This window comes from Buteo buteo, chromosome 26, assembly GCF_964188355.1.
Source record: "Buteo buteo chromosome 26, bButBut1.hap1.1, whole genome shotgun sequence".
NCBI lineage: Eukaryota > Metazoa > Chordata > Aves > Accipitriformes > Accipitridae > Buteo > Buteo buteo.
In genome coordinates this window covers 1,436,440-1,451,983 of record NC_134196.1, presented here as the reverse complement: position 1 = coordinate 1,451,983, position 15,544 = coordinate 1,436,440, and the positions used below count along the sequence as shown (strand labels likewise).

The 15,544-nt window shown below is 55.0% G+C and overlaps 2 protein-coding genes across 3 annotated transcripts in view; one reads left to right on the top strand and one right to left on the bottom strand.

Annotated features, from left to right (window-relative positions):
- Positions 1 to 250: 250 nt before the first annotated feature.
- LOC142044827 (WD repeat-containing protein 91-like) lies at positions 251 to 4,904 on the top strand. Of its 2 annotated transcripts, XM_075057742.1 has the most exons (3): positions 258 to 619; positions 3,096 to 3,293; positions 4,231 to 4,904. In XM_075057742.1, the coding sequence occupies exons 1-3, from the start codon at positions 368 to 370 to the stop codon at positions 4,393 to 4,395; spliced, it is 615 nt and encodes a 204-aa protein (XP_074913843.1). In that variant the 5' UTR covers positions 258 to 367; the 3' UTR covers positions 4,396 to 4,904. The 2 variants fall into 2 exon arrangements, with proteins under 2 accessions (XP_074913844.1, XP_074913843.1); XM_075057743.1 differs by lacking the exons at positions 3,096 to 3,293; positions 4,231 to 4,904 and adding an exon at positions 831 to 2,792 and having other exon boundaries at positions 251 to 619.
- Positions 4,905 to 10,326: 5,422 nt separating this feature from the next.
- The window catches only part of LOC142044837 (uncharacterized), a 28,629-nt gene continuing 23,411 nt past the window's right edge, over positions 10,327 to 15,544 (bottom strand). Inside the window, exons 20-26 of the mRNA XM_075057755.1 lie at positions 15,105 to 15,257; positions 14,138 to 14,307; positions 13,844 to 13,937; positions 13,101 to 13,175; positions 12,589 to 12,701; positions 12,028 to 12,168; positions 10,327 to 11,110 (exon numbers count right to left, since the gene is read on the bottom strand). Coding sequence (XP_074913856.1) covers positions 12,057 to 12,168; positions 12,589 to 12,701; positions 13,101 to 13,175; positions 13,844 to 13,937; positions 14,138 to 14,307; positions 15,105 to 15,257 — 717 coding nt within the window. The 3' untranslated portion in view covers positions 10,327 to 11,110; positions 12,028 to 12,056. The remainder of the gene's footprint in view (positions 11,111 to 12,027; positions 12,169 to 12,588; positions 12,702 to 13,100; positions 13,176 to 13,843; positions 13,938 to 14,137; positions 14,308 to 15,104; positions 15,258 to 15,544) is intronic.

Sequence of the window (15,544 nt, the reverse complement as noted above, 5' to 3'; positions counted from 1 at the left end):
TCCCAAGGGGGCGCGGTTCCAAAGGGGCGCGGTTCCAAGGGTGGGCGGTCCCATGGGGGCGGTTCCAAGGAGGCGCGGTTCCAAAGGGGCGTGGTTCCAAGGGTGGGCGGTCCCAAGGGGGCGCGGTTCCAAAGGGGCGTGGTTCCGAGGGGGGCGGTCCCAAGGGGCGCGGTTCCAAGGGGCGTGTCCAAGGGGGCGCTGTTCCAAGGGGGCGGTCCCAAGGGGGGCGGTTCCAAGGGGGCGGTCCCATGGGGGCGCGGTTCCAACGGGGCGGTCCCATGGGGGCGGTTCCAAGGAGGCGCGGTTCCCAGGGTGGGCGGTCCCAAGGGGGCGGATCCAAGCGGGGCGGCCCCGCCCCGCGCGGGACATGGCGGCGGGCGGCAGGCGGCGGGTGCTGCCGGCCTGGATGGAGGCGGCGGGCGACGAGCGGGTGGTCGCGGCGGGGACCCCCCCCGGCGAGGGCGGGCAGCGGCGGCAGCGGGTCCCAGGTAGTGCCGCTGGGGCGGGGAGACCGGGCCCGGTTCGCCCCGAGCGTCTTCCCCGTGCGGTTGGCAGGGCGGCGGTGTGCTGCATGAACGAGGCGGAGCTGGTGGATGTGGCCCTGGCGGTCCTGGCGGAGGTGAGGCCGGACCCCCCGGGGCGGGGGGGACAGACGCCCACGGTCCTGGCAGCGGGGAGGGCTCGGGGGAGCGGGCAGGGAGCGCTGCCGGCGGCGGCGGCGGCGGCTCCCCGGGGACTGGCCGGGGGTGTCCCGCGGGGGGGCGGCTCCCTCTGCCCCTCGGGGTGCCGTTCGCGCACAGCCGGGTCTGGTTGTCTTTCCCTTTGGTTAGAAGCTGCAGCGCGAGGAAGGTGAGGAGAAGGCCCGGCGCGGGAGCCAGGAGGAGCAGGAGCTCCAGGCGACGCCGAAGGAGGCTCCGGGGAGCACGGCCAGCAGCGGGGGAGGCAGCGGCCGCAGCCCGGCTCTGCCGTCCCCTCCCGGTGCCGCCGCGGGGAGGACGGGCTGGGAGGACTCTGAGGACGATGCTCTGAGATACGTCCGGGAGATCTTTTTCAGCTGACGTGGCCTGCTGCGCCGCTGCCCGGGAGCCAAGGGGCCACCCGGGACGGTGGGAGGAGGGCCTGGAGCGGGCTGTGGGTCTGCTGGGTTGGGAGCCTGTGGAGCTGGGAGGAGGCCCCTGAAAGCCGTGGCGGAAAGGAAGGGGGCACCCGCTTCTCCCGGCGTGCGCTGGGTTCGGCGGGATTTGGCTCCGGGTTAGGTCGCGGTCGTTCTTGCTCGGCGTCTCGGAGCGCGGAGAGATTAAAGAGGACATCTGGGTTCCTGCGAGCGTCCGTCCCTTTGGTGGGTCGGTGCTGGGGCTCGAGGGGAGCGGGGCGTTGCTGGCCCTGGCAGGCTTCTGCCGGCTCTGCGGAGCCCAGTAGTCGCGGTTCAGCCTTGGGGCTCCCTTGTCCTTGCGGTCCCTCTGTGACAGCTGCCGTGGGGCCTGGCAGGCTGTCCCCGTTGGGCCTGACGCTGAATGTGCCTCCAGGCCTCCCACAGCTGGGGAGGACGCGGGTGGGTGGGAGCAGACTGGCAGGGGCAGGGACCGTTCTGAGGGGCCTGACCCCGTGGCAGGGTGCGTGGGGGTCTAGGGAGCCGTGGCAGGGTGCGTGGGGGTCTAGGGAGCCGTGGCAGGGTGCGTGGGGGTCTAGGGAGGGATAAGGATGGCTCAGGGGCAAGAGGCGGCCTGAGGCGGGCATGAACAAACCACACGAAGCCGGGGCAGGCGCGAGAGCCTTTAATGAAACGCAGAATCGGTCAAAGCAGCGTCGCCGGCCACGGCCCCGCCAAGACGGCAGCAGGGGAGAAAACGGACCCTGGTGTCCCGAAGGGGATGGGGGGGAAAGCAGGCGCTGCTTCGTGCGAGGTCACAGACGTGGCACGGAGCGGTGCTGTGCGCCGCCACTAAGGCGGAGAGACCCCATCCAGCGCGCTGGCTGTGATGGCCCAGCTGGGGCACTGCACCCCAGCCTTCGGCAGCCCTTGCGCTGCTCCCCGAGCACACGCTCGCACGGGGCGCGCGTTGGTCTGAGCTGGCTTTGCGGTGACCGGCCCTCGCGCAGAACCCGTTCTCCTGGAGCCTCAGAGGCTGCGGGACTGCGGGGCTCAGCCCCGTGGCGTAAGTGGGGACAAACCTGGGGCTCTGCACCAAAATCCTCTGCTTCCTCGTGGAAACCCTCCTCATTAGAGCTGGGTTCAGTGTTCACCAGAGACTGGATATGGGCCTTTGGACTAAGGATCAAATTCCTACCAGTGACTAAAGCTGTAGTGGGATTAGGGTTTTAAAGCATGTTATCAATAGCGCTTGCATCTTCTTCACTCTCAAATCCCAACGGGCAGGGCCCCGTCAGTAAAAGGGCTTTGACACGGGTGTGCGTTGCTTGGCCCAGCTGAGGTACATAGTGGCAGTGAGAAGCTGGAGCAGTAGCAGAGCCTGAGTCCCTGCTGCATACAGTCTGCAGAGAGAGTGGCTGGAAAGCATAGTAACAGCTGGAGCTGTCTTGGACCTTGTCTGCAAATCCTGCTGTTGGCGACATCCCCTTCCTATGGAATCCTATGGAATGTGAAGATGGCCTTTCCATGCCCCTGAGGTCACCACATTTGAGATCTGGGATTCACCAGGGACCAGATCCGTGACCACTTTGCATAAATTTCCTTGTCAGCAGCTCCCTGTTGCTTGTAACAAAGGCTTCGATTTCTGTGGTTCCAGTCTTCAGCAGTAGAGGTGTGGCTCCGGGAGGGAGACTGCCTAAAGGTGCGGGTCCTTGGCTGATGCCAGTTAAGTGAACTCCCACCAGGACCCTGCATGCGATGTGGAAGGACACATAGGCAGCAGTGCTTGTGGAAGGTAGAGCCTCTGTGTTTGCCTGGATAGTAGGCACTCTTCCAGCTTTTGCAGCCTGTGTTTTGTAAATATACCCACTTAGATATAGATGTCAAAATGCCATCCTCTGTTTGTGAGGAATAGCCACTTTGCTTAAAACCCACAAATGGCCTCTCTACTTTCATCCCAGTCCATTCAACTATGCGCTTTTGTCATCTCTTTTTGTCATTCTAGTTTATTCAGTGGAATATTCACAAAAGTGGCTTGAAGGTGTCCGAGTATGATCTTCCCAGCGAAGCTACGGGTCCTTTTGTTCTGTCCGGGTACAGTGGCTACAAGCAAGTCCAATTCCCACGAGGGAGGCTTTTTGCTTTTGACTCTGAGGGCAACTATATGTTGACGTGCTCTTCTACCGGGGGAGTCCTTTTTAAGGTAAGTCCGAGAAGTGACAGGAGTGCTCTTACACATCCATACAAGTTCTTGTTGTTACAAGGCTGCAACAGCAGCTGCTGAAGTTCTCGAGCAGCACCTACCCATCCGTGCTCTGTGCAAGTCGCTGCTCAGTTTCATACAGCGTGCGTTTTAGCAGTGTGTGGTGCTTAGCAAGTGTTTGAACCCTCTGTAAGCGTTTGGCCCTCTGTATGTAACTAGAGTATGTGTGCTCTGTGTTCTTAAAGCTTAGCTGCAGGAGTTTTCCTTAGTACCCAAGTGCCTAGGACAAAGTTTTAAATTCATTTTTTTTTATATATATTGATGCATGCCAGTTCAATGCAGAATGTGTGATTGTTGACTGATGCTCATGTTTAATCTGCCTTATGTGCTTGCTGATGCTGTGTTAGTCCCAGCCTGATTCTCTCCTCTTCCTGTGTACTGAAATGAAACGAAGGGTAAGGCTGAGTGGTTCCAAGTACCCGAATTTCTGTGCCGCAGTAACAAGCGGTTACTGATCGCATGCCCCTTGCCTGCCTCCTCTTGAGTCAATACCCATCAGTATAAGCCACTGCAAGGCAGGTTAGATGGAATTTTTACTTTGCATCTGGGGCATTCAGAGCACCCGCACTAACATGAGCTATAGCTTAGGCTTATGTGCTCTTCATCAGCGTGTGCTTTTAGCCTGCCCTGTTCAATTGCTGCAGCTCAGCTGATAGCAGAAGCTGAGCTGCTTGAGACTGCGTGCTTCTGTTGTGAGACTGGAAATTTGCTTCCTCATGCGTGCTGCGTACATCTCGACATCTCTCTGATTTTTCCGCTTTTTTATGTATGCTGATGGGGTTATGGAGTCTGTAGCAGGCTGTGGCTTCTCCTGTGGGTGCACTGCCCCCACTGCAGAAACTTGCCTCCTGAAAACCTTATGCTTTCCTTCTTGTAGTTGAATGGTGAGGAAAAGGTTCTGGAGAGCTGCCTTTCCCTGGGAGGACACAGAGCTCCCGTTGTCACAGTGGATTGGAGCACGGCCATGGACTGCGGGACCTGCCTCACTGCCTCTATGGATGGGAAGATTAAATTAACAACCTTACTGGCTCAAAAGTCTTAACCTGGACAGTGCCGAAGGGAAAGAGCAAAAGACTTGACCAAAACGGCGTTAACTCCACAGGAACAAACTGCGTGGGAGAGAAGGCAAACCACAGTCCCTCTTCTCATTGTAGCTTTTGCCTCTTGACAAAAGTTAAATACGTTTGCCAAGCCACTGTGCAGTAGAATGCTGGTATGGGACCGGATCAGTGGCAGCGCTGAAAAATAAGTCTTCACTGATCCATAGTGGCAGCTGGACCCACTCTGTTAGGGAGTCTTGAGTAGCATGTGGCTAGAAGGCTGCTGGGATCACGTCAGGGGTTCTGCAGAAGAAGGTGAGGTTGGAGGAGGCATGCATGAGGCAGCACAGTGCACGGTGATAAGATGACTCAGACTGGAAAGGCCAGTGCAAAACCAGAGTATTCTTTCAGTATAGCATTTGTTGTTGTGCTTTTAGGTTTTTTTTGTTTGTGTGTTTGTTCAGGTTCCTCCCCCCCTGCCCCTAAAAAGAAAGTACTCCCTTGCACTTGATTCCTGTGCTCTGTTCGGTTGTTGCTGCAAAACATGGGGAGGGTGGCTGGGGCAGGCATGTGCTCAGCGAGTCTCCTGCACGGAGAAAAGACCCTTGGGCTTTCAGCGGGTGCTTCCAGCACTGACACCCACACAGTGAGGGGAACCAGTGCAAGACATCCAGGAACAAAAATAATTGCGTTTGTTTGGATGTATTGTGTTCCCTTGGGGTAGATGCCTGCTACCAACTAGAGGAGAGATCCCTAGTCAGACTTTTTGAAATGCTTGTGTTGGAGTTCAGCAGCTACATAAATGCCTGGCAGCTACCTGATGGTGGATGGGAGGAGGGGGGGCCAGAACCAGTCTGGTCATGTACAGTGCTCTCTGTCACTGGAGCCGTCTCTCCCCCTGCACCCCCCCAACATCAGGGGAGGTGCTGTGCTCGGGTGTTGCATAGTCTTTGAATGGACTGCTAAGCAGCCAGCTCTCATCTGCTTGCACGTTGCCGTCGTGCTCACCGCTGCTTATGTAAGAGAATCCTTGCTCATGAGATGGCGGGGCTCGTAGAAAGGGCTTTAATCTAGGTTTGAAGGGGGTGTGAAATGTGTTCATCTGATTCGTGTCGATATAAACAATGCTAGGGCCGCATAATAAAATGTGACCCTCGCTGTGTATGTAATCTTTAACCATTTTGTCGGTCCTCGTATAACCGGAGGCCGGGAGGAGACAGATGATAGGTATATAGCTCTTTTTTGCCAGCCCAAAACCGGTTTTGTTGTTAACTGCACAGTGTTAAACAAGAGATCCTAGGGGAGAACTGAGGCATTTATCATAGTATTAAGCGAGGTTATGAACGGGGTGATCTTTAGGATGTATAAATAGAGGGTGTATTAAAATAACAGTGTATAAGCCATTTGTGGTATGCATTTGTTGAGGGGGAGGTGTCTGTTGTGAACTTGTTTGCGTTCTGGTGAGGGCAGCTGGTGCTGTGCAGGGTGTCGGCGGTCGCACAGGCTGTCTGCTGTCTGGCCCCAGCAGTGGGGAGCTCGGTCGGAGATACATTGCATAGAAGACCCCTCAGCCAATGAGGAGAGTTCAAGAAGTTTCTAGGAGAACTACTGCATCTGCACAGCCAGGAGGTGGAGAGTCTTTTAGAAGAACACGCCTGGTATGAATATGTAACTAATGTTAGATTATAAAAGAAGCTGGGTTGTTTTTCACAGCGCGCGTCTTGGTAGAGCAGAGGCTCCCGGCACGCCCAGTGCTGTTTGCTTGCCTTTATTCATTTAAGAAATCGTAAACTTTGATTGGAATCCTGTTTGAGACTAAATTCATTTATCACAGGGGGAAGGGATAAAACTAGGTGCACCAGAGATGAGCCTGGGGCAGCATGCCTGGGGCAGCATGCTGATGTTAGGGGTGGATTCGATAACCCAGCTCAAACGCATCTATGCCAACGCACGCAGCATGGGCAACAAACAGGAGGAGCTGGAAGCCATCATGCAGCAGGATAGATATGACTTAGTTGCCATCACGGAAACATGGTGGGACGACTGCCACGACTGGAGTGCTGCAATGGATGGCTACAAGCTCTTCAGAAGGGATAGGCAAGGTAGAAGAGGTGGTGGGGTGGCTCTCTGTGCTAGGGAATGTTTTGACTGTACAGAGCTGCACGATTCTGATGACAAGGTGGAGTGCTTATGGGTGAGGATGAGAGGGAAAGCCAATAAGGCAGATATTGTGCTGGGAGTCTGTTATAGACCGCCCGACCAGGTTGAAGAGACGGATGAATCGTGCTACAAGCGGCTGGCAGTAGTCTCAGAATCGTGTGCCCTTGTCCTTGTGGGGGACTTTAACTTTCCAGACATCTGCTGGAAATGCAACACAGCAGTGAGTAAACAATCTAGGAGGTTCCTGGAGTGTGTGGAAGATAACTTCTTGACACAGCTGGTGGGTGAGCCAAGCAGGGGAGGAGCCTTGCTAGATCTGTTGTTTACGAACAGGGAAGGACTGGTGGGAGGTGTGATGGTCGGAGGCTGTCTTGGGCTTAGCAACCATGAAATGATAGAATTTTCAATTCTTGGTGAGGCAAGGAAGGGGGTCAGCAAAACCACCACGATGGACTTCCAGAGGGCAAACTTCGGCCTCTTCAAGGCACTGGTTGAGAGAGTCCCTTGGGAGACGGTCCTGAAGGGCAAAGGGGTCCAGGAGGGACGGACATTCTTTAAGAAGGAAATCTTACTGGCTCAGGACCAGGCTGTTCCCATGTGCCGCAAGTCGAACCGCCGAGGAAAGCGACCGGCCTGGCTGAATGGGGAGCTTTTGCTAGGAGTCAAGGAAAAAAGGAGAGTTTATCATCTCCGGAGGAAAGGGCGGGCAACTTGGGAGGAGTACAGGGATCTTGTTAGATCATACAGAGAGAAAATTAGAAAGGCAAAAGCTCAGCTAGAACTAAATCTGGCCACTGTCGTAAGGGACAACAAAAAATGTTTTTACAACTATGTTAACAGTGAAAAGAATCCCAAGGAGAATATCTTTCCTTTAATGGATACAGAAGGGAACGTAGCAACCAGTGATGAGGAAAAGGCCGAGGTACTTAATGCCGCCTTTGCCTCAGTCTTTAATAGTGAGTCCAGTCATCCTCAGGGTACTCCACCCCTCGAGCTGGAAGGTAAGGATGAAGAGCAGAACATACCCCCCTTAATCCAGGAGGAATTAGTTAGGGACCTGCTACGCCATCTGGACACTCAGAAATCTATGGGACCCGACGGGATCCATCCAAGAGTACTGAGGGAACTGGCAGAGGTCCTTGCCAAGCCACTCTCTATCATCTGTCAGCGATCCTGGTCATCAGGGGAGGTGCCAGAGGACTGGAGGCTTGCCAGTGGGACTCCCATTTATAAGAAAGGTCGGAGGGAGGATCTGGGGAACTACAGGCCTGTCAGCCTGACCTGGGTACCGGGGAAGATTATGGAACGGTTTGTCTTGAGAGCACTCAGATGGCAAGCCCGGGATAAGAAGGGGATCAGGCCCAGTCAGCATGGGTTTACGAAAGGCAGGTCCTGCTTGACCAACCTGATCTCCTTCTATGACCAGGTGACCTGCCTAGTGGATGAGGGAGAGGCTGTGGATGTTACCTATCTCGACTTCAGCAAGGCCTTTGACACTGTCTCTCATGGCATACTCCTTGAGAAGCTGGCGTCTCGTGGCCTGGATGGGTGCACTCTTCACTGGGTGAAAAACTGGCTGGATGGCCGAGCCCAGAGGGTTGTGGTGAATGGGGCGAAATCCAGCTGGCGGTGGGTCACAAGTGGTGTTCCCCAGGGCTCGGTGTTGGGCCCCGTTCTGTTTAATCATCATTATTGATGATTTGGATGAGGGGATCGAGTGCACCCTCAGCAAGTTTGCAGACGACGCCAAGTTGGGAGGGAGGGTCGATCTGCTTGAGGGTAGGGAGGCTCTACAGAGAGATCTGGACAGGCGGGATCGATGGGCTGAGGCCAATCGTATGAAGTTCAACAAGGCCAAGTGCTGGGTCCTGCACTTGGGTCACAACCACCCCACGCAGCGCTACAGGCTTGGGGAAGAGTGGCTGGAAAGCTGCCCGGCAGAGAAAGACCTGGGGGTGCTGGTCGACAGCCGGCTGAATATGACCAGCAGTGTGCCCAGGTGGCCAAGAAGGCCAACGGCATCCTGGCCTGTATCAGAAATAGTGTGGCCGGCAGGAGCAGGGAGGTGATTGTTGCCCTGTACTCAGCACTGGTGAGGCCGCACCTCGAGTCCTGTGTTCGGTTTTGGGCCCCTCACTGCAGGGAAGACATGGAGGTGCTGGAGCGTGTTCAGAGGAGGGCAACCAAGTTGGTGAGGGGCCTGGAGCACAAGTCTGATGAGGAGCGGCTGAGGGAACTGGGGCTGTTTAGTCTGGAGAAAGGGAGGCTGAGGGGAGACCTTATTGCTGTCTACAACTACCTGAAGGGGGGTTGCAGTGAGGTGGGTGTTGGTCTCTTCTGTCAGGTGGCTGGAGATAGGACAAGAGGAAATGGCCTCAAGTTGAGGCAAGGGAGATTTAGGTTAGATATTAGGAAAAATATTTTTTACTGAGAGGGTTGTCAAACATTGGAATGTGCTGCCCAGGGAAGTGGTTGAGTCCCCGTCCCTGGAGGTATTCAAAAAGCGAGTGGACAGGGTACTTCAGGACATGGTTTAGTGGGCACGGTTAATGGTTGGACTCGATGATCTTGAAGGTCTTTTCCAACCTAAATGATTCTATGATTCTTGGCCTTTATTGGGAGTCTCGGGTACTGTTGTTCCTTGGCAGAGCTCTCACTCTCGATTATGTGGAGAGCGGGTCCAATTTACTGTTTGAAGATACCTTTGGTATTTTCCGAGAGCCATTTCGGCTTTAGAGCCCGGACATCTGTTAACATGTTGACGGCTGATTGCCCGCAGAGGAGGTGGAAGGTTATTTCGGTTTGTTTTCGCCAAGTGTGCTTTGGCGTATTCATGAAGACTGGTTTGTCAAGGTCGTAATGCCTAGCTATCTGTCTCCTTGTATTTGAAGAGGTGGGGACTGGGCCAGGTGGACCTCCATAGCTGGCAGCTCCCACTGCTGCCCAGCCAGACTGGGAGTGTGATGGTGCTTTCCTACTTCCAGCTCTCCAAGTGGGGGCTGGCAATCAAGATTCTCTTGGCTAACTCGACGGCCGTTCTTGGCTGGTGGCATCACACCTCGCGCCATGGCTGGGTGTCCGAGAAGGTTGTTGCCGTCTTTGTGCCCGGAGGTGCTGGATACAGTCTGCCGTTGTCTTTTGTCTGTTACGTGTAGCCCAAGGGAGACGACGGTTGCAGCTGAGGCGCGGTCAGACTCTGGCAAAAAGCTCCCTAAAGCAGGCAGGAGGTCTGGCCGAATAAAACGGGGCCCGCAGCGCGACATCCCCAGAGCACCGGAGACGTTTGTGCCTCGAAAGCACAAGCGTCGTGGCGGCTGGAAGGGGCCTCGCCTCGTCTCCCCCGCCCTGCTCAAAGCAGGGTCAGCCGGGGCCGCGTCCGGGTGGGAGCGTCTCCAAGCACAGAGACCCTACAACCTCTCTGTGGCACAAAAAAGCCACCCGTGGGCTGAGCTGGAGCCTCCGGCCTCACCCCGGGGGCCTCCGGCGCGGGAGGCCCACCGAGGCGGAGGCGGAGGCCTGCAGGCCCTGCCTGAGCTCCGTCACGGCGCCCCCGTCTCCAGCTCGGTCTCTCCCGGCCACGGACCCCAGCCCGCTGGCTGCCTTCCCGTCCTGCCCTCGGCCTCCCCGTGGCCCTGCTCGGCCACCGCCGGGCTGTCTCCGACCCCGTTGGCCACCGCCGGGCCTGAGCCCCGGCCCGGCCCGACTTCTTGGTTCGCCCTCGGCACCGCCGCCTCCCCAGGCGCTCGTTCGTCCCTCCGGGCTCTCGGCTGCCTTCCCCGGGGACGGCCCCGCGCCCCTCGCTCGTGCGGGCTGAGGCTGGGTCTGCCCCACTGGCTGCGGGGACCCCCTTCGGCTCCCCGTCCCTGAGGGAGCAGCGTGCCCGCGCTGCTCCCTGCCAGCGGTCCCTGGCCGCCCTCGCAGGAGGAAAGGTTTTTCCTCGGCTCGAGGGGGGTTTCTCCCTGCTGCGGCTCGTGCCCGCTTCTTCCCGCCTTTCCCCTCGGCCGGCTGCAGGTCCGTCAGGTCCCTGTGGGATCTGCAGAGCTCGCCCACCACCTTCTGCCCAGGCCCGCGGGAGGGTTGCTCTAGAAAGGAGTCTGGCAACCGGTTATTAGCAGTGGCTCCGCGCTGGTCCCTGACCTGAGCGCCGTCACGGTTCCAGCCTCCGCAGAGGGAAGGGGCACGGACGCGTGCTCCCTGCCGGAGACGTCTGCAGGACTGGTTTTCGTTCGGAGCGAGGGCAGAGAGAGATGTGCTGACGGCCTGCGTAGGAAGGGAGCCCGAGCGAGCCTTCGGAAGCAGAGGACTCTCCTCATGCGGACGCGCTAGGTCCGAAGAGCTCCAGTTGTGCAGCAAAACTGAGACCCGTACTAGGTGACAGAGTTTATTAAATACCAAACTGCAACACAACGCTTGGAATTACATGTGGGGTGGGGGGTGCACGGGGTGGAAGGCAAAGGTTTCCAGGCTTCATGCATCAGCCCTGGGAGCACTCTTTTCTGGCACTGGCACTTCCTCTGCTCCAGCATCTTCTCATCGTTCACCGCGTTGGAGGTTCGGCTGTGACGGGGCAAGGGAGGGAGGGAAAAGAAAAGGCTGTGCGTTAGTTTTACGGCAGGCTGGGCCAAAGGCAGCACTGCAAAGTGGATCCTGGAAGTACAGCACTAACGTGCAGATCCAGGTACCGAAAACCAAACGCTCAAACATGTCAACAGCAAAGTTACAGCCGATGGGCGACAGGCACACGTGGGAAATGGTGTTAGATGGAGAACACGGATTAATTTCTTGCGGTTTTTGCCTTATTTCTTGCACGGCTCCCTCTCCCGTCTCTCTTTTAGACTGCTCTGTTTGGCTGTGACCCATCATGCTCGTCTCCCAGTGACTTCTGAGGTTAAGCCCCGGTTCTTTCTGAGTCCCACGCAGAGTGGACAACTTTTCTCACAGGCCCGGGTTTTGTCTTGCCCACTGCATGCGTTTTTTCAACTGCATCTCCAGATGTTGGGAAATGTCGCCAACTTGTAGGCAGCAGAACAAAAGGAACTCAAAGAGACAGCTCTGAAGTTACTCACTTCTGTGGAAATCCACAGAAAGGTGGGGGGCCATTGAGACTGCATTTGTCACCTGCAGACAGAGTATTAAAATGGATGAAAATCTCAATGTGTGGTGACCAGCTCCGCTGTTCTTGCTCAGGGCCCCTGGGACTGCATCCTGGTCAGTGAAGCCATTGGCCGCAGGCGCCCTGCTGGGACTCCTGGCTCATGGTTTTTACCCATCACGACAACTACACCTGTGTTCGTCAACATCATCGTCATCATCTACTGCTACAACAGGAGCAGGAGCATCAAGAGCAGTCAATCACTTGCAAAATACCGCCAAGAGATAACTAGCAACACGGAAAAAAGTATAGGAAAAGAATCACACAGGTTCTAGCAGAAAAAAATAATCGCCTCAAATCCACCAAACAAACCAGAGCTCACCTTTCTTCTTAGCTTACCAATTTAGCTAGTCAATTCGGAACAACTTTCTTCATCTCTCCCCGGAAGCTGAGCTGGGACTTTCTCCTTCTCCCCGCAGATGCAGTCAGGGTTGTCGGAGACATCTGCAGAAGCATCTTCAACCTGCCCAGCAAATCAGTAAGGAAAGCGTGAAGCAAAGCAGCAGTCGGCCTTTTTCACATACTCTTCTGTAAGCAGCACAGCCATGGATGGCTTGCTTCACCTGCAATGTGCTTGACAAGCCAGAAATTACTGGGAACAGCCAGCTCCCCAGCACCACCCAACACTTGGAGGGCCCCAAATTTATCTGAACAGAAGAAGAAAAGACTTCCTTCCCACCCAGGAGAAGTGCAGGCAGCCTGCATTTGCGAGGCCTTTTGCAGCTTTTTCAAACCATGGGCTCATGCACAGAAGCACCTTGCAAGATCGAATGCGAGGCTTGAATTTGCCCACAAAGGGTTATCTACATGCTTTTACACTAGGGTTCAGTAAAGCTTGACTTCTCCTCACTGTGTATTTCTTTAAAGCACTAAAAAGCCATGCCTGGCCTGTTCTTCCTCCAGTGCGGCGCTTCTTTTCGACACTTCATCCGGAAGCGCTTCTGATCGGCATTTCGTCTTGCCCAGCTTCTTTACTTCCTTGCTTTCACTCCCACGCTTTCAAAATAGAAAAGATACATCACACACAGGGCACAGGAACAGGATCCACACGCAGAATGTGCCCACAGCGTTCCCCACAAAGAAGAAAACGCGCATCTCCCAAGTCCAGTCTCCTCTCACAGCTCTCGCCCACAGATGTCTCTCCTGTCCACAGCACACAGCCTACCCATCGAAGGAATCGTGCTGATGAACGCAAGGGCCCGCATATTGTCTACCAAGCAGATGCAAAACACAGTAGCACCAGGGGCATGAGGAAAGGTATCGACTTTTCCCCTGAGGGTGTCCTGCCCAAAAACCTGGGGGATTCCCCACAGCCCACCTGACCTTTTCATAAACTACCTGCCCACAAGAAATGCAAAGACTAAAACCAGTCATTCCCAGAAGCTGTTCATATACCTGCCGACGTTGGTGTTCCTTTGCAGTCCGTGCTGTCTGAAAGCCGGTTACCGAGTCCTCCAGGCCATGATGAGACTACAGCAGCATTAAAAGAAGAAAAAAGAAGTCGTCACACTAGGACTTCCCTGACTGAAGGTCATACCTCATGGCAGCGCCAACCAAGCATAGAAAATAGGGCCTGTGGAGGTGTCATTCCCTTATTAGTTGCAGACTTTCATCTTTGGAGGTCTTCTCGTGGCATTACAGAGCTACACCTTCTGGCCAAGGAATCCATAGTCACCAAAACGGGAAGGTGCCCAGAGTACAGGCCACGGAAGAATTCCTGTCACAGTCTGGTGATGCCAGTCAGGCCTGCAGGACTACGTGCTCACCACCACCAGAGCCCAAGGAGTGTCCGCAACCGAAGGCACCAAATCCCTCTGCTGCAGGACTGTCTGAAGTGCTGCCTGAGGTCTCAACCTCACGACTGGTCTAAAGCAGAAAATACTTAAGCCAGTGCTTTGCTGTCAAGTCCTTCACAAAGATGGCATTAAGAAGGACTTGCTATAGTCTCACGGAACAACTCCCAAAGCCAGAAAGCTGGGGGAATGGGCCAGCAGGACTTTCAGAGCAGCCTGTAGTCAGTAGAACAGAGAAGCTGATCTCTCCTAGGCTCTCCAGGAAAACCTCATCTTCAAACTTCCCCCACAAATACAGAACTAGGCTCTGTAGCTCATGAAAAGGGAAGGCTGTGAGTAGCTTACTGAGGCACGGGCTTGCAGTTCTTTCCGAAGGGCTTCAATGGTCTTTGCTTGTTGCCGGACTGTGGCTTGCATCCTGGCCGTTTCACCTTGGAGCCTGGAAAAGAAGTACAGGCCTTACCACAGAAGTCCACAAGAGCACAAATCCCCAAAGAAGAATGTGAAAGAACCTCATCTAAAACAAAAGCGTCTTTGAAAATCGTGTGTTGTTATCTTGCTGGGATGCAAGAAGACAGTCCTGTTGTTTTCACACAATCGCAGAAAGCGAAGCCTTGCTCCACTGTGTTACTTCCTTACCGTTGTATGGGGTCTTCCAGCTCTGGGATAGCTGCAGTTGCAGAAGATGTGGTGAGAAGGTCCTGCACGTTCCTGAAAGTTGTTAGTTCCCTCTCCTTCCTCTTGATGGCGTTCTTCAGGTACTCAGCATAACATTCAGTCTGGATATGCCGTTCTTTTACTGCCTGCAGCTGTCAAACCACAAGAACCACGTTTGATAAAAAGGAGTGGACTGCTTTGACTCTCATGTTGAGTCTCAAAACCCATGTTACTTCTTCATCTTTTACACTGGCCCCTCTCCTACGTCTAAAATGATTGCCTAAAGCGTTTGCTAAACGCTGCCACAACACTCCTCCTCCTCCTCCTCTCTCAAGGACTCCAGACACTCTTTGTAGCCACTTGTTGGCTACTCCAACATGCTTAGGAGCTCCTCCTGCTCCTAAAGTGACTTTGCAACTCCATAACAATGATGATGTGATGAGGAAATGCAAAAAAGCATGAGCACGACACTCCAGTATGCCTGCTCTTTCTCTGTCGGCACACACTCCGCTTTGGCAAGCCAAAGGGAAGAAGCAAATACCCGTGATCCGTGAACCTTGAGAAGCAGCTGTTTGAAAGGAATACACCCCCCCTTCTCCAGTCAAGGACAAAGTGACTTCACGGTTAGTGACCTGACTGATTGTAGGCGCCAGGCCTCTAAAACAAGGCGAGTCAATTACATGTCACTCGGTCTACTCCTGTTGCAAAGTTGTCTGGTGTACTAAGACCACCTTAGTGCAGCCCTCCGCTGTTACTTCAAGTGGTGCAAACAGGCAGGCACCAAAGGCAGCAGTGCTGTTCCCTCCCATCCCCCTCATCACAGCGAACCGCACACTGAACCACCCTGGGTTAGACAAAACCCCCAAGAAAGGATCAGGTCCCCGCTCTGGTTTGCTACAAAAAAGGCCTGGGCCCCTGCCAAGAGACAAGAGACCGGCTTTCTCCATACCTCAGCTTTAGAACGGTGCAGTTTCTTCTGCAACTGCAGTCTCTGTGCCTGCAGGTACATGCTGTACAACTTCACAGCTTCAGGCTGAGCTTCTGTGAGGGAGCTCCTTTGGAGAGGGTTGGCAAGCTCCTGCCACGGCTGCTTGACCCATGTCTAAAGAAATGGTGTTCCATGAGCACGGAGAAATCAGTGAGAAGATGACAACATGAGAGATGCTTTTACTCATGGGACTATATCATTAGATGGGTCTTCAGGGTGGCCAGCAGGTCGAGGGAGGGGATTCTCCCCTTCTACTCTGCTCTCATGAGACCCCACCTGGAGTAACGCATCCAGCTCTGGGGTCCCCAGCACAAGGAGGACATGGACCTACTCAGGCAGGTCCAGAGGAGGGCCACAAAAATGATCAGAGGGCTGGAACACCTCTCCCGTGAAGAAAGGCT